Below are 19200 nucleotides of genomic sequence, written 5' to 3'. Positions count from 1 at the left end.
GGGCCCAAACATCATCAACGCCAATGAGCTTTGTACATATGCCCTTGATGTTGTCACTGTAGCAAATGCAAAAAACGCAGATATAACTAGCAACAAATAGATCAATTTGCAACAACAAATTATTGCTTGATCAACAGGGAGAAGGAGGACCAATAATCAACAAAGAAGCACACAGCAAGAGCCTGGATCTTGCAATCTAAAACCATGTCAGAAGTGGATACAACAATGGAAGCATATAAGAATGCTGAAATAGACTATTAAACACAAGACAGAGAGAAAAGAAGAACATTGCAAAAGAAGAGAACTCAAAAGAACGCTCGGGAAATGGAATCCATATACCAAATATGAGACAATCGCGTACAACAATGAGCCATTTGCTGCATGGGCATTGGCACCAGCTCCTTTCTTCAACAGAAAGTCCACCTAATGAATGATAATGACTAAATGGGAGGAGGAGACCCAAAATAAGCCATAAAAAGCAGTTAGTCAACCAACATTAGATGCTCAACGACCAGCATAAAATGCCAAAAACCACGCGAAATGACCACAAACAAAATGCCTAAAATGACTACAATGTGCCCAGCTCATCAAGCATGCACAAACTCACACATGAGCTGACAATCTAGGCCTAATATACAAATTCTAATCTCTTTTGTAGAGCTTTGTATTTCAATCTAGGCCTAACATGCAAGTTTGCACCAGTGCTTCTTGTACTAGAGACATGGGATACCTACCATATCTTCGTGAGATTTCATCTTACTTTGCAACTTGCTCATCTGTCAACATCGAGGCTTCCTCTCCCAAGGCAAATCTCCAAGCATCTCTCAATGCTACCACGGTGGTTGTTTCTCCCTAATTCCTTCAACTAGGGTGCTTCATCTTGATCCTTCCTCATGGTTCTCAACACCACATGAAGACTAATGTTCAGTTCCTCTTCTTTCGGCATCAACATCCATGGTTGAGAGGGGATTCCTACCCTTCACTTAAAATACATTGTTTGGCATTTGTCTTCAACATCAACCTCCCTTCCCTACATACTCACCCTTTGCATCGCATGATCATTGTCTTTGTAAAAAAGATCCTTGGGCAAGTGAATAATTTTTTCCATGAGCAACACTATCCAAGTAGCACCTTCAAGGTAACTACAAAATGTTTCACCCTTGAAACATTGCGTTTTGCCCTAAAACATTTCGCCTTTGGTCAAGTCCAAAGCGAAAAGCCAAAGCATCTCAACCCATTTCACGTTTCAATGCTAGCGAAATGTGTCTCACGATTACCATGGACCGCACCTTGCTGCATGCACATCTCATCATATAGCATTCCTCTATGCATCTCATTGTGTAGAGCACACTTGAGTGGATCCTAAGCTATCTCCATCAGCAACTCTGTTATTACCATCCCTTCATACCTCTTCACACCTTACCCTAGAAAAGTGGTTGGGATAATCTTTTATTTTGTCATTATGGATTTGACCATCCCTTTTATTTTTACCCATAGACACAATTACTCCATTATATTCGCCCAAAAAAAAAGCTCAAAGTGATTTAGCATTGCCTTTGCAAGTCCCGATATGAGCACCCTTTATCTAAAAACTTGGTTTCTCTAAGGTGGTCCTTTCATTTACAGCATTCATTCATTTACTTCTGAGTTATCTTTCTTTGTCTGTTTGTGTTTTTGTCTAAGTTGTCGTGTTTTAGTGGTGTTCATACCATTTAGCCACTACTACTTACAACAAGCTGAAAAGCTATCAGTCACAGGACTTTAGAGATCACCTATACTCTAAGAATTGTACATTAAGGATTTTTCTGTCTATATCCGACCTTTATGAAGGACATGAGAACAATCTAAATTAAAATTTGTGAGTTGAGAGGAAAACAGAAGTCTTTGGTTATCAGATTCATAAACTTTATTGTGTCTACCCTCACTCATTAACCACGGTATCAAAGTGTGTGCAGGCCTTTTTCAAAATGTAATAAAAGATTCCCTCGTCTTATTTCAATACCAAAATGGATGCACCTGCAGTCCACAACAGAAATGCCTTGTATGTGCATATACTTAAATGCTGGCACACATGAGTGAACGGAGAAAAATAGTATGATGAGTCACCAAGTAAGTTGCATAGCAACGTAAGAACAATGCTTTGTTCCCAGGGACACCATTCAGCACATGAGCAGCTCGTCTGAATTCTCGCATGTCAAAGTATGACTTGGCCAGCAGAAATATGTCATCCTCTTCTTCCTCCTCCTCCTGTAGAGACATATTGCTCCCTGCACCACCATGGGAAACAGTTTCCCGCTTCCATAATGTCTTTTTGGAACTGGATCTTTCTGAAGGGAACAGGACTGAAGAAGAGCCAGAGGTTCGAGCCTCATCCGGGAGCCCAATCAACTGCTCTGCAGCCCTGCATGCACGAAGAACACAAAATGCACATCAAATGCGAATTTTATTTGAAACTCGCATCAAATGCAGCACAACCTACTCGATACACAAGGAACACAAAATGCACATCGAATGTGCACTTTATTTGAAATTGCCATCAAAATTAAGTCGTTCCGCATTTCAAAAATCCGTTCAGTTCTAGATTAAAAACGAGAAACATGAAATTTTCCTTTATGCAGTGGATCAGAAGAGGGTCCAGGCAAGAATTAGACAGCATTTACAGGAAATGGGTCACAGTGTGTGCAAGAAAAGCAGCAGAAAACCCGATTCTTGAGTGAAGGAAGGATCCGATCTTACCACTTGGCAGCTGCATAGAGACCGCGTTCGCGCAGCTGCTTGACGGCGGAGCGCAGCTGCAGGCGGTAGGAGGCCGGGGGGGGAGCCATGCCTGAGGGAGGCGAGGCGGATTCAGATGAGGAGGAGGACGAGGATGATCATGAGGGCACACGCCTCGCTTCGCCTGCTCGCTAATGGGACCGCTGCCTCTGCAGTGTGGACTCAACCCTCGCCCAATTTTTCAAATTTCCTCTTTGCCACCACAAGCCCTTGGCGATTTGGGCCTAGAGGACGATCGATCCCATTGGTCCTCCACATAAGGTTGGCATAACCAACACACACGCTCGGAGTTCGATTCCAATGCTTTCTTAACATTTTCACACATACATACCTATAAGGTAAGGGTGCCAATTATGGTACACCTAAAGAAAAACTATATTTTTGGGGTGATTTTACATTTTACATTCTTTTAGATTTGAATGTGAGTGTATAGGTGGCATCAAGAAGAATTGAATGAGTCTAACATTGAAAATCTTGTTGTTAGAATCTTATACACAATTTGAAAAATACCATTTCGAGGGTTTTTCGTGGAAGTGATACACTTGTGAGTTAGTAATGTAAAACCTTTTAGCAAATAAATGAGTAACACCTAAGCACGATTCTTAGCATGCTCCATTGTTTTCTCACATTACTAGCCCCCAAATGTTTCCTTTTTCACACATATTTTATGATTGGCCCCCTCTACCCTATATCATTGTGGTATTGTTGCATCAAAGGTGTATAATTTGGAAAGACTAAGAATTGTGCCATGTTGCTTTATAAAGATATTCCACCCCACTTAAGGTTGCTTTTAAATAGTTGATCCTTCAATTTGTGGAACTACAAGCCAATCGCTAAGTACCTTGCCCCATTCTTATTGATAGGTTAATATTGCTCATCTTCTTCTCCCCATGTCCTAAATTTTGCTTCAATTAAGTAAAGAAAATAATCACATATTAGACCAATAATTCCTTGGGTTCAAACATTGCTACAATGAACAAAAATGCAAAGTGCTCTAAGTTGTTAACTCTATAGAGGGTGTTGATTAAGCACATCTTGATACATTAATGGGTTCATTGGGGTAAGGTTTCCCTTGCCTTTTTTGAAAGCTCTAGGTTAGCATAGCTTGGTACACTAACAGGTTCATTAGGGTAAGGTCTATGTTGCCAACTCAATGGATAGCGTTGATTGGGCATAGCTAGGTACACCAATGGGTTCATTAAGGTAAGATCTATGTTGTCAACTCAATGGATAGTGTTGATGAGATGTTGATTAGGCATAACTTGGTACACTAATAGCTTCAATAGGGTAAGGTTTGCCTTAGCTTTGTAATACTTCTCTTTTTATATTTTACTTTCCAAACTCAACTACTACTAAGTTGTGAGGGCCTAGAATTTTCTTTCCACATTGACTCTTCAACTATAAATTTTCCATCTCACACAACCAAGCTACATGTATGAGGGAAGCCTTTCCTCCCTCATGTTTAAATCATGGCACAAGAGAAAGAGAGAGAGCATGAGAAAAATGACAAGGAAAAGGAGGAGAAAATAGGGCAAATAAACAATGGATAAAAGGGTGGAGCTACACCACAAGTGCGTGCACACTTACCCCCCCCCCCCCCCCAAAAAAAAAAGAGAAAATAATCATCTTATTGTTGCTTCCTTACTCTCACCACACACACACACACACACACACACACACACACAGCTCTTTCTTTGATCCTACAATCCATCCTCCCTAGTTTGCCAATTTTGGGATAGAAACACACACACACACACATCTCCAAAAAGCTAGAATGGCCTGTGAGACAAAGAAATGAGTACAATTGGACATGTCTTCTTAACTTGAGAACAACAATGAAAATTCAAAATGACAAACTATGTTAATGCTTACAATTATCAGGACAACAAGTAGAAGCTACCATCTAGTACAAAATGATCTATCCTTCAACTAACCTAGAGGATCCCTCCCTAATCAATAGGGCTCCCTAGAAACAATGTACTCTCCTTGAGGCAAGAATACATGTCATGGGGTGGTCTAAGATAGTAAGTCCATTGTGAGGGGGTACTTATCTTTGATGGCAAGTAAAGATGGCTTGAATCTATCAAAGGTAAGGACATTGAGCACAATGATAGGGTGGCGAGCAATGTGTTGTACAAACTGTGTTTGTTTAGTCTATGGTGACCCCTAGAACTCGTGGATGATGTAGTTATGCAACTATAGTAGTAGTGTCTAGTGAGCTAGCATTCAAGAAATCTATAAGAGCTCACTATCTCACTGGCTCTACCTCTATCTTTGTCATACTCCCCAAAAGTTTTTCTCTATGTGTCCAAAGCTCCAATAAGAATAATCTTAGGCATCATTGATCCTCATACTCCATCACCCTACTAAGGGGCCCACAACCCCCCAAAATACGTGCAATACATTTGCAAATAAAGCACTCCTCTAACTCTATTTCCTAGGGCATAACTAGCTAATACATGCATCCTCTAACGTGTGTGTATTGTCTTGTCTCAATCTTGAGTTGGTGTGATGATGTATGTATCTTTCCAATAGCACTATGTATCCCATGGGAGAGGTAGACATCCATAAGAGAGAGAGAGAGAGAGAGAGAGAGAGAGAGAGAGAGAGAATGTGTGTGTGTGTGTGTCCATTTATACAAGTGTTTTACCTATATATAGACAATGTTGAGGTATTTATTGTGTATAGTTGAAAGTCATCAAGACTCAAGTAAGAAGAGTTCACAACACAGAGAAAAGAGGATTTATAGTAGAAGAAGACAAGAAGTAAAAGAGATTCAAGAGACAAAAGAAACCCGATTGTAGAATATATTTCTCGCATATGAGCTTCAACTCAATCCTTGTATAGCATATGCATCCACATAAGACTATAAAATTTAGGCTATGGCTCAGTGAAAGTCCAATTCAACTCAACCCACATGATTCAAAGTTTGTCACACATGAGATCAAGCATTGAACAATAGGTATGAGGCTCAAAAACATGCCCAATTTTGTATAAAAATAGTCTAATACCAAAGTAGCCTGCATAGATCAATAATACCCTATTTAGAAGCTTCTAAATACCCTTCTTTCAACCCATAAATATTTATTTTAATCCACTACAATAGTAGAATAAGAATACCCCAACATAGTCCACAAAAAATCCCTATTCAGAACAACACAAAGCAATAATCTCTCACAAATTCAAGGTAGATCAAAGTATTCCCTACATGAAAAGTGGCAATTACCTTGTTTGCCCTCTTTAGAATAGCCTACTACAATCCAAGAGATCCTAGATCATTCCTAGCATGCACACAAAAAGCTTTATCAAGTATTTTGAGCATTCTCTAATGCTTCTTTCGTTATCTTACCCCGTATCCCATTCTTTCGTTATCTTACCCCGTATCCCATGCTTTTTCCTATGCTAAATAATACCAATTGAGGGTAGCCTATTACCACCCAAAAATCACAATACAATTGACAGGGGTGTAGCCTAGAGCAATCACACTAAAAAACCACTCTCCCACTTGTCCAAGGTCATTAGAAAGGTCACTTACATGTCCATGAATAAGTATTGTCACTTTTCATTCACACTAAGGTTTAAAAATCCACTTCCAACTTCATGACAAATGACCACAACTAATGTAAATTCAACACGAGCACTAGTGGAGCAATCCCATAGGCACATAGGTAAGACACTATCACTACTAGACTTCCTATAAGTTTTCAACTACTATTTTCACATGACAATGGGACACTAGTTGCCTATCCGCATGAAGTATTGAGCCAATTAAATAACCTATCATATATTTTTTGCCAAGTGACCAATATGCTAAGGAAACTTGAAATCTATTATGTACCTTAAACCCTCAAGAAAAAAACCAATATACATAGTTTTATACATGAACAAAAAGGGGACACTTTACTTGAGTTAGGCATGTTTTTTGTGTGGAAAAGCACGTGTAAGAGTGAAAAAATGTGGGTTGTTATCGTCGACAATTTGTGCTTTTTTTGGAGAGTTGCAAGTGTGGATTTTTGAAGGATTTACAAGGTAGAAGGATGCTCATGATTAGGATTGAAGGAATAAGGATTCTATAGGGCATACACTGCATGTATGACGCTAAGCTTTGAGATATCCTTCAAGGCTGAATAGGGACTACTTTGTAGTCTCTTGCATACTAAAATATACAATCTTATACATAGGAAACTAAGGAAACTGTCACAACTCTATAGAAACAGAATTTGTATCCTTTTTCATTAATTTATCTATATAATGATTTATTAAATTTATTTCCTTTGCACTAATTAGATATAAAGAAAAGTGCATTGGAGCTGGCCACTGATGAGTGGTCACAGGTTATGGTGGACCCACACGGTGGGTTAGAGAAAAGATAGTTCACACTTCCACCTATATGACCCGATTGGGCGCCTGTGACTAGAACTCACGCATATCAGGGTTAGACTCGCACACAGAAAGGATTGATGCCTTGAAGTGTGGGCTAGATCCACCAGAACAGACAGTTACAATCAACAAGATGGCATGATCATGAAATGCTTGTATAATGTGCATGTGTGGGCTGAAAGCTTGAAATGCACATTTCTTTGCATAGGAAAGTCACATGAAGATTCGGATACCATTTTTGCGATGTACACGGAAAAAGCTTTCATATGATACCCATATTGGGGGGGTCCCTAAATTCTAGGAGATCCCTAAATTTTAGGAGGTCCCTAAACCTCCTAAAATTTAGGAGCCTCGAATTAGCCTAAAAATGCTAGTCCTATAAAATAGGGATGTCATTCTAAAAATAGTAAGTTCTGTACTCTGACTGTGCTTACTAAATTTGGTTGTTTCTATTCTTGACAGTATTCAACCCAAAAAGGAAGGCCATAAAGAAGAGACAAGTGTCAAGACACTTGTCACACAAGTTTCCAAGTGTCCCACCACTTGTCACATCTCATGACATGTGGCTGGACACTTGTCTTGTGCTACTCCACTTTCCCCTTTTTGTACTAGCTCTCCCCTCTCCTATAAATAAGAGCTCGTTTTTCTTCATTGAGCATCATTTTTCTTTGCTGTAAACTCATGTACAGCACCCACAGATAGCCAGAAACTAGCCCCATCCATCCCCATCATCATCCCCCACTTCTCCATTATCAAATTCCTCCATATTCCCTCTTCTATCACTGCTGTTTTACAAGACAGCAAGCCTGTAAATTCATTACAGCACCTCCTTCTTGAGCTCTTTCTTCCATTTTAGCTACAAGAAGCAAGCTCTATCCCTGTACTGCTGATCAACGATGGAGAAAGGCTGAATTCCCCTTTTTCTTCTCTCATACTGTAAAGAAATCAGTTCTTATCATTGCATAATAGATAATGCATGTGTGTTTGTACATCTTTGCATGATCTTGTGAGAGTGAGAATTACTTCTTCTCACTCTCAGGTTGATTGTAACTGAGCTCTTCCCTAAGGGACTTGGGTTGAGCAGAAATACATTCCTTCGGGGGGGGGTTGCCCATCTTCAACCCTCAATCTTGTCTCCATTACTTTTACATTTTTATGGCTGTAATTTTGTGAGTAATTTTCATTTTCAGCTTTAAGTGTTCATTCTCTTTTCTATTAAATCTCGAAAACAAGCAAATATCATAATTGTTAAGCATACTACGTTGTTCGGGGCGTTTACAGAAACACTGCTATTATACATATTCTCTTATAGTTCCATGCTCATGAAAGCCTTGTTTTGAGAAGATAAGTGGACTATTTTAAAGTCCCCTTGTATGTATATTGTCTTAAAGGTAAAAGAAATAATTTGGAAAGATTTTGTGGGTTGATCTCGCTCTTATGTAGAGATTTTTGCATGTATATCAGCTAATATAGAGTAAGACTATTCAGTGGACTATTCATGAAGCATAAAATCATGGTATGTTGTCTAGCATACTGATGTATATGGTTTCCAACTAATATTGGCCATGTCCATGATGAAATATGGAACCCATGATTGGTGTATATGCTAGTTATGTCTTAGATTTGTGAATCTTTGATGATTCTATGAAATATAGATCCATGTTGAGCCCTACTTCTTGAACGGTTGTCTCATAACTAGCATTTATTCTCTTCTCTATCACAAGTCTAGAAATTCTTCCCCTTGCATTGAGCTCTACTTACTTGAGTCCTTATAACTTTTGGGCATACACAAAAAATCCCAAACATATTTGCTGAACTTGATGTGAAAGGCCAAAGGAACAATTTTGCAAGATGGAAGATAATACTTTACAATTGGATGACATAAGGCAATTGCTTCAGACCTTCAATATGTCTATGCAACAGCGACAACAATAGTTGTAGTTATAAAACAACAACAACAACAATAGGTTGCTACTAAGCTTGAATCAATTCCAACAAAAGCATTGCGGGCTATGGAAAATAAAGCGAAATTATTTGATGATAGGAATGTATCAAAGTATATGAAAGCCTATGTAGAAATTTTAAGTTTTTTTGGGAATCCTGCAAACCTCGATTGACATTTTGTGTGAGTTGTAGTTCATGAATTGAAGCTGCACATAAAAGAAATTTATGTAATTTAGGGAACTATATGGTATGATTTCAAGAAAGCACTAAAGGAAGAATACTTTATAGAAGATACATGGTTGGTTACAAAGAGAACCTTTTTGGGGTTGCATCCCAACATAAGTTTTGGCTATAACAAAGTTGGTTCGTGAATTTGAGCACATATATGCCCAGTTAGATGAGTTACACAGTGTAACAATGTCTTGAATCTGAAAAGATTGAGTTATTTATTCAATCACAACAGACTCTATACTATAGCCAAGTCTTGAGTTGTTTTTGGAGGATGAAACCATAGAGAAAGGATTAAAGTTAGACTAGAAATATGTAAATGGTACTATGTCTATGATGGTGACGCAATAAAGGAGAGCAAACAAGCATGTAGGTGGTATTCCTTCACCTGTAATAATGGGGGAAAATAAGAAAAATAGATAAACCATTGATCTCTACTATGACTCTGGTGAAGGATGATGTAATGGATGAATTGGTGAAAGGCATGCAAGACTTATAACTAAAAATTGTAAAATTGGAAGAAAAAGGGTGGTCTATGGGACCAAAGTTTTAGACTCGTGAAGGCTTTGTATGTAGATGTATTTGGTATGATAGTATGAAACATGAATGCAAAGATTACAAAACATATAACGATGATTTGGATAGAAATATTATTTTCTTTAAAGATGGAAAATTCTTCTATGTGAAAGTAGATTGCCACTCAATCCAATCTTTAGAAAGGGTGTCTGCAAACCAATATATCCCCAAGATATATGAAAATATGAAGAGATATGGATTGCTTAAAGTAGAAGAATGTATATCAAGAATGTATGATGAGCTATCCTATGCCAATACCATGGATGAGCTTTTAGCTATGCCAAATTTTGGGTAGAAAACTAGAAATAGTATGGTTAAAGTATGCTCCTTGGATATGTATCAGGTGATTGAAGAGTTTGTAAAACAAGAATATATATGTTTAGATGAATATATGTTTAGATGAAAGGGTTGAAGTAAGGACTAATACAAAGTACAAAACTATAGCCAAAAAGGTTAAGCATGTTACACTACCATTGCCTTCTCATAGTGAGGAGAAGATTGAATTAGCTTCTTGTCAGTCAAATCTAAGAGACCACAAAATTGAGGATCGCATAGCTAATTGCTAAAGATCTTGAATAGATTGAAAGATGTGAATCTCACTCTTTCAAAACATAAGTTTGTCTTTAGGGTAAATGAGGTCTTAATTGTGGGTCAGATGTGTGGTCCATATGGAAGATGGCCATCTTGAGTGAAGATGGATGCTATTGAGAGAATGGACGAGACTTGCACATTAGTTTCAAAACTATAGAGATTTTAGGGAGCTCATGTGTTTTATCTCATATGGATTCCACATTGCCCTTTATCAATTGTTAAGAAATGGCAAAATTTTCAATGGGAAGAAATGCACACAAAGGCAATGAGAAAGCTTAAAAAGTTGTTACAGACAACACCTACATTGAGAAATATTGATTATACACATGAGTTCTATAGGGATTCATTGGGCCATTGGATAGAATGATGAAGAGAGAAATATGTATGCTATAAGGTTTGGGGCTAAAGTGACCAAGAAATGTCAAAGAAGGTATAGATCAAAAGAGACCTGTGGGGAATGGTTATAGCCTTGAAGTGCAATAAAGAGTATTTTATTGGGGCTCCGATTATTATAGAGACAGATTGCTTATGGCTTCTTGGTACAATCACTAGTTGTTTCACTCCTAACATTGCTATGCTTCAATGGATTGGCTACATTATATCCTTGAATTAGGAGTTTCAACATACAGTACGAAAGGACAATCTAGTTACTAATATGCTTTCAAGAGCAAGATATGAGGATGAGGAAGATATGGTTGTAGATGATGAAGGAGCTGAAAGTGCAGAGAGAGCACTTCACCGCGTATGTTATGTTTCTTCAATTGAAACTTTTTTAGAGGAGTTGTATGAAGGTGAATTGTTGCAAATTAAATTATATTTGAGCATATTGATAAGAAGGGAAGGGTGGATAGATCTAGAGTTTAAGAGGATCCAGGAAAAATCATATGGATATTTTTTCATAAAACAGTTCTCTATGAAAGCATTCAAAGCATAGAAGAGGTACCCCACTATGAGTGGTATTATGTAACAGAGATAACTCCAAATTATGAAGGTGTTTCATGAGAGCTTATGACTTAGTCATCAAGGAGTTTGGGCCACATTTGACAATATAAAAGAGAGATATCGATAGAAAGGCATGTATAGGGATATCTTGCACTTGCAATACCTGTCAAATCTATTCTTCTATAAGATACCATGATGGTTTACATCCGATTTACCCACTCTCATGGATGGATATGAAGCTAAATATTTATTCCCTAGGATGGGAATTAAGCTTGTACTTACATTGGCATACAATCCTAAAGGAAATGGGAAGAGTGAAAGAGGCCACCCATCAATCGTGCAAAAGAATGTAGAGGGAAGATATGGAGTGTCCAAGGCCACTTCCATATGCTTTGTGGGTTGATCACACTACCCATAGTGCTACTACAAGTTATATGCCTGTAAAGTTGTTGTATGGACAAAAGCCTATCATGTCGATAGGGGAAGTTGGAGCTACAAGGACTATAGTACCTTGGGAAGAAGGAATGAGTAGAAAATACCTTCTTGCTCTATGGATTTGACAGATGAAAGGAAGGAAAAACTTATTTATATATAGAATGACGGTGTTTTATTTAGTAGCAACAACTATCAATCCCCACCAATAGCGATCATTTGAAGAAGTGATGATTATACTCTAGCAACGTGTAGTGATCCATGTCATATGACCTTATGCCAATACGTGTGATATAGGTTAGGATATCTATTAGGAAGTCATTTGACCCTAATCTACTTGTCATGTAAAGCTCTTCTTCACTCAATATCCTATCTAAGAGAGGTGGTACATAATATTGTTATGTTTTATGGATTGATTAAGAGTCATAGCCATCACCCTAAAGGATGTAAACCACATCTATCAGAAAGGAAGACTTTGATTCTAATAGATGGTCCAATTATCGAGGTCTTCTTACGTTGTATCTAAAACAACTAGGATTGATGTGATCAAGCAAACTTGCCAAGCTTTTTCTCTTAATACTCTTGTTACTATCTCCTCTATTATGATGCTCTATTTGGTGAATATAAATTCACACTCCTCCTAGGAACATGGAAGGGTTTTAGTTGATGAGTTCTACACTTTCGTCAATGATTATTATCTTCTTCAATTTAGGTTGTTGCCGGTAGTGCCAATAGTTGGTGATGGTGGGGTAGCCATTGATAGTTGTTATTTGATGAATTTTAGTTTTCAGTAGGAATGGTTGAAGAATGAGAAGAGTAAGGGTTACTATTGGTAATTGTTGATTCTTCATTGGACTTCTCTTTGTTCTTGGAGTTATCAATTGGTGTGGTGGAAATGGTTGGTGGTTGTTGTGGTGCCTTCTTTGTCATGATTGCTACCTTGTTGGGCAACTTGACATTTTTGTGGTGCCAATTTCATCATGGTTGTTACATGCAATGTAAATACTTACTTTTTTTTAGAGTTCAAAGCAATAGAGTGTTGCATCAAGTTTGTTGACATTACAATTTTCTATTGCCTATAAAACAACAATCATAAGTTTATTTGATTTCTTTATGGTTTCTAGAGTTTTCATGTAAGATTACATAGTCAATTTGGTGCATTGGTGATGACATGGAGAAATTTGAGCCTTTGTTGACAATATCGTCATTGCTCAAGAAGGGATGGATGGACATTGAAGTATGGGTAGGTAGATTCATATATTTCTAGTTTAGCGACCTTGGCATTGTTGCCAAGCAACTCGACAAATACCAACCCCACGACGATCCATACAGTTTTGTAGAGCAATTTGAACAAGTCAATGAAGCCAACGGCCTCAACGACTTGACTCAACACTCTCAAGCATTCGGGCTCTGCTTAGGTGACAAGGGGAGGACTTGGTATACAAGCCTAGATGCCGCAGAATGAGCCAACTTCAGTGGCCTCAAGGATCTCTTCATTAAGAGATTTGCCGAGCCTAGATACTCCGACAATCTGCTAGTGCACTTGATGAACGTCAAGCAGAAAGAGAAGGAGGATATTCGCGACTACATAACCCACGTGAGGAGTCTCTTTAAGAGAATCCCTATGGGCGAGTGACCAACTGAAAGAGCAGTTTCGACTGTATTCATCAGCGGAATCCGAGATGAGGAGTTATATAAGGCTTTGGCAAGCAATTCGAGTTTGCAGCAAGACGCGCTAGCTAGAGTGTTTGAGGAAGCCATCAGAGTCGATGATCAGCTCTGAAGGAGCGGAGCTCTAGGAGCGCGAACCTAGAAGAGACCAACTCGCAAAGCTCAGAGAGAGCATCAACCTCTGGTGAGCGATCAGGCCCATCATCCCAAGATAAGGGGAAGGCCACTGAGACCAAGACTTGGCTGACGTAAAGATGGAGTTAGCCAGGTTGCAAGACATGTTGAGACGACCAATGCGCCCACACGTCCAATGCGTGTACTATGGTGGAAACCACTTGCCAGCCGAGTGTCAAGACCCTAGGTCAAGATCTTGTGCTAACTGCAGTAGGTTTGGTCATGACGTCGCGCATTGTAGATTGCCAATAAGACTTCCGTATTCGCAACCCTACGGCCAACCTTACCTAGTAACTAGGCTGCAGCCATTCTTCGGAAAGGGGGGCCCCATTAGCCCTTCCTGCGCCTAACGATATTAAGCCAACTGTTCCTAGGATGGACATAAACCCTACTGGCATACCCAGACCCCCTGGTCCTTACATGACCCATCCACCAAGCGATGCTCCAGTCCACTATGTGGAAGAACCAAATGAGGAAGAAGCTTACATATGCCCTTACGTCTCGCATGACGATGAGGGCAACGCTGTCCTCATGGATTATTGCCCCGTGCTGGTGATGGCATTAGGAAAAGGGCGAGGTAGAGGCCTAGAAGGGCAGACACAGGATCCAATCGCCTGTTGGACTTGTGGTCACCCTGGTCATGTCTCATCACATTGCCCCAAAAGGGAGTAGCAAAACAGAGACAAGGATGACCAAAGATGTGATGAGTGCGGAATCACCCATCTCTTCGTCGATTGCCCAAAGCGAAAGCCGTCTTCTAGCTCAACCAACGTACCATCTGTCCCATCGGGGCTGTTTGGAGTCAAGAACCTTGATGGGGAGGCAACACCTATTCTGTTACGGGTCATGACACGTGCCTAGACAAGGCAGGCCAGCATGTCACTGCCAGGACCTAGCAACCTTGACACAACTTCAACAGGAAAGAAAAGTCGCAGGCGGAAGAATAAGAGTTTGGAAGCTAAGATCGCACTAAAAACAGAGAGTGCTACAACTCTGCCTACTGCTGGAAAGAAGGTCTCTGATGCAGAGGCAGAGACTTCAACCCTTAAGACGGCGGAAAAGGAAAGCGCTAAGGTAGGGGAATACCTGCATCCGAAGTGACAGTTAGAGGCCATAGAAAAAGTGAAGGAATGGGTGAAGGAGGCTCAAGAGCATCTAAAAGATGTTGAGCCCATCCTAGAGGACGAAATCGATGATCCCTCCAACATAAGCACGCCAATCTCACCTCCTCAACCAAAGTCGGGAGAAGCAACTACACCACAGGCAGTGCCGCTAAGGCCAAGCCTTGGTGCTATAGGGCCGCGGTTCAGTCATCACGACCACTGGTCAGGACGATCCAGGTTAGGAGAGAGACGAGCACCCAACGATCTCATGACCACATTGGTAACTACCCCTGTAACACTTAGCATGGGAGATTTTCTTAGGCAACACCCTACCCTATGGCAAGATCTTAAGTAGTGGGTTGAAGGGTCACGAGAGCAGGTCATGACAGACCCTCATGACCATGATGCAGAGACGCAAATACTGAGTTTGACGCTACACTCTATGCTCAAATCCTTACACATTAATGCCTTCTGGGAAGGTTCCGAGATGCATGTGGTCTTACCGATGTTAGCCCTAGGCGATACAATGAGAAAGGGAATCGTGGGCACGGGAGCTGGGGTTAGTGTGCTTAGCCACGCAATGCTTCAGACTTGGGGAAACCCGCGTGCCAAAACTGCTAGGTTTAATGTCACATTAGCAAATGGTATGAGAGTCAAGCCATTCGAGGTGCTTAAGAATTGGCCAGTGAAGATCGCAGGCATCCAATTCTCTGTGGACTTTATAGTCATGAAGGGAGTGGACTACAATATCCTATTAGGCCGACCCTGGATGTGCAACGCTAGAGTCATCGAAGATTGGGGTAACGACTTGATCTTCTTTGGCAATAGAACGGACGCCGTGAGAATAGAGATGGACACTTGGGAGACCTCACAATCAACTTAGACGCCATCTCTGCTATGCTTAGGGGTAACACCCGGGTTAAGAAGTCCTATAGGCCCCTGACCAAGTATATCCCATGCCCAGAGGATGAGTGGGATTGGATGCACGTTCTTGCTACAATTGACCTGCCGTTCTCCGATCACGAGGCATATGAGCAAACCATCAAAACAATCGACAAGTCTAACAACACATCCTCCGCACCAATCTACATGATGGTAGGAACCCTTCGGGGGAAACCTAAACCTGTCAACTTCCAAGCCCCAGCCAACAAAAGGGAACTTCAGGAGATAGTGGAATACTTGACGGACAAACTAGCTGGCAACAATCCAGCGGCCAACTTCAAACCACTCCAGGATCTCCTGGGTGAATCCAAGTGGCAATGGACCAGAGTGCATGACTTAAAACTCATGTATAAGTGGGCCCTAGTTCCTGACCAACGACAAGAGATATACCAAGCCCTAGGAGACGACGAGCAGTCTGACAGAGAGGACTCTCACGACAAATATGAAGATTGCTAATCCTTCAGTGACGAAAGCGAGGGCGAGGTAGACACCGTGAAATACGACACAGAGGGGCAAGAAATAGAGCAAATACGAGCAGACTCCAAGCCGCAGAAAAAGAGTATCTTCAGGATAAAGTAAGAGGAACGACATCAGTGCTTAGGACAGAGTCGCTGTCCAAACTACACCCACCAAGGGAGACCACCTCTTCTAGTCAACGGCGTGGAGTTCAACTCCGAGTCTGAGATTAGTTCGAATAGTGACCCAGAAATCCCTAGGCTGCCTACGGCTAGACACACCAAGGGGGGTCTACCCGTCCACCTAAGGCGTAGACGATTGAGGCAGAAAAAGGCAAAACAACCCAAGGATACGCAAACAGAAGAACAACAAAAACCGCAGGACCTCCTTAGACGATTTACGAAATTCACAAAAGGGGATAGGGTAGTAGTTCTATTAGGTGCCAAGTGTCAAGGGCAAATGAGCGAACCAATTGAGGGACCAGCCAAGGTCAAGGAGATGAACCTAGCCCAGGAAGGGGAAACACCCCGACCTGTATTCATTGCCGATGACTTGAGTGAGGAAGAAGAAACGAGTCTTGTCGCTCTCTTGCAAGAGTACATGGATGTGCTCGCCTGGTCCTTAGACGAGTTTAAGGGGGTAGATTCGAGTGTCGTGACTCAGAACGTACCCATGACGCCTGATGCGACGTCGGTCAAGCATCGACCGTACCCTATGAATCCAAAACACGCTCATGCTGTCAAAGAGGAGATTGATAAGCTGATGAAAGAGGGATTCATTTACGAAATTGAACACACAGACTGGGTGTCACCCATAGTCATTGTGATGAAGAAGAATGGAAAAATCCGAGTATGCGTCAATTACAAGAAGACGAACGCTGCTACTAAGAGAGACAACTATCCATTATCGTACACCGAGCACATGCTTAAGAGAGTGGTGGGCAAGGAAGCCTACAGTTCTTTGGACAGCTTCTCAAGGTATAACCACGTGCAAATGCATCCCGCAGACAGGCACAAGACTGCCTTCGCCACTGAGTGGGGCGTCTTTGCTTGCATAGTCATGCCCTTCGGGTTGACAAATGTCCCTGCCACCTTCCAATGCCTCATGTGTGCCATCTTCAAAGACATGCTTCACAAGGAGTTGGAGGTCTTTGTTGACAACCTCTGTGTTCACTCAACCTGGATTGAACACTTAGACAAACTCCACGCAATCTTTGAGCAGTGTCGCTTATATCATCTCTCCTTGAACCCCTTAAAGTGCCAATTTTGGGTAAAGCATGGATGCATCTTAGGGCACGTGGTGTCGAAGAACGGCATTGCCACAGACTTTTCGAAAGTCAGGGTTATTGTCGACCTTCCACCCCTAATCAACTACAAGGGAGTTCAATGCTTCCTAGGCCATACGGGGTATTATCGGCGGTTTGTACTGAACTATGCATTGATTGCGAGACCCTTGTATCGTCTTCGAATGGACCGAGGCATGCCAACGAGCATATGAAGAGTTGAAAAAGGCTCTAACCATTGCACCAATTCTACAAGCCCCAGATTGGACCATTACTTTCCACGTGCATATCGATGCTTCTAAATTTGTCATGGGGGCAGTGTTGTGCCAACTTGGCGAACACAACCTAGACTATCCAGTGAGCTTTCTTATAGCAGACAACTCACTAAGATGGAAATGAAATACTTGACGATAGAAAGAGAAGGGTTAGCCATGGTGTTTGTTGTGAAGAAATTCCGGCACTATCTATTGGCTACACCTTTTACCTTTTTTGTGGACCATCAAGCCTTGCTCTATCTAGTAAACAAACCTTGCGCTACAGGACGCATAGCTCGGTGGCTCCTTCTACTCTTGGAATTCAACTTCTCTGTGGTTGTACGAAAAGGAAAACAATATTACATGGTTGACCATATGTCACGCATTCCCACGAAAGAGGCTGCTGGACAAGGCATTATTGACGAATTGCTCGACCCCCATCTCTTTACCCTGTCCAGCGGGAGAGAGTTATTCAAGGCTGATCTAACGCCATATTGGGAGGATGATATAGTCCAAGTGCTTGAACACGGATTACCTGATCGATCGATAGAAAAAGCTCAACTTAGGCGATTGATCCTTAAGATCCAGCCCTATCAGCTGATCGCAGGCCAACTCTACAGGCTAGGAAAAGACGGATTGTTGCGCATATGCGTATGCAAATATGAGATACACGATGTGCTCTCAGAAGCGCACAACGGCATTGTTGGAGGGCACTTTAGCAGAGACACGATAGCACAAAAAATGTTGCAATCTCAACTATGGTGGCCCATGCTTTTCCGCGATGCAGCCCGATTCGTCAAGCATTGTGACGAGTGCCAATGGACAAAAGTCCCGATTCGCAAGGACCAGATGGAATTGACCCCTGTTATTGCACGACAACCCTTCGAGAAATGGGGAATTGACTTCATCGGACCCATCAGTCCTGCTGCCCAGTATTCACAGGCCAAGTACATCATTGTGGCCATGGACTACCTCACAAAATGGACAGAGGCAAGAGGGACAGGGAAAAACGACGTTAGGACGACTGCCAAGTTCTTATGGGAGCAGGTGATCTCATGATTCGGCTGCCCTATCGAACTGGTCAGTGATCAAGGCACGCACTTTATCAACGAAGTGATAGCACATCTCCTGTCCACCTTTCTCATCATCCATTGCAAATCCTCGCCATACTACCCTCAGGCAAACGGCCAGGCAGAATCCACGAATAAGATTATTATCAATGTCCTGACCAAGGTGGTCTCAGCCTCACGCAGCGGCTGGAACAACAAGCTGATGGGGTAGCTCTGTGGGATTACCTCATAGCTTATAAAATGGCTGTCGGTCAAACCCCCTTCAGGCTGACCTATGGAACTGAAGCGGTTCTACCATTAGAATTCTTTGTTCCTAGCATGAGAATAGTACTTCAAGAACAATGGGAAGGAAAGGAGACATGGACGCAACGCCTGGTCGA

At 41.3% G+C, this 19200-nt stretch overlaps 1 protein-coding gene across 2 annotated transcripts in view; it reads right to left on the bottom strand.

The window, feature by feature from the left end:
• The window catches only part of APC8 (anaphase-promoting complex subunit 8), a 32119-nt gene extending 29100 nt beyond the window's left edge, over positions 1-3019 (bottom strand). For both annotated transcript variants that reach the window (XR_015692881.1, XM_087691213.1), the window contains exons 1-2: positions 2737-3019; positions 2107-2401 (exon numbers count right to left, since the gene is read on the bottom strand). Coding sequence is in view for 1 of the 2 variants with exons in the window: in XM_087691213.1 (XP_087547339.1) it covers positions 2107-2401; positions 2737-2825 (384 nt within the window). In the remaining variant the exon portion in view is untranslated. The remainder of the gene's footprint in view (positions 1-2106; positions 2402-2736) is intronic.
• Positions 3020-19200: the final 16181 nt, after the last annotated feature.

Source organism: Lygodium microphyllum, chromosome 13 (genome assembly GCF_053477565.2).
Source record: "Lygodium microphyllum isolate KBCC chromosome 13, Lygodium_microphyllum_v1.1.10, whole genome shotgun sequence".
NCBI lineage: Eukaryota > Viridiplantae > Streptophyta > Polypodiopsida > Schizaeales > Lygodiaceae > Lygodium > Lygodium microphyllum.
This window is presented reverse-complemented; position numbering and strand designations above follow the sequence as displayed.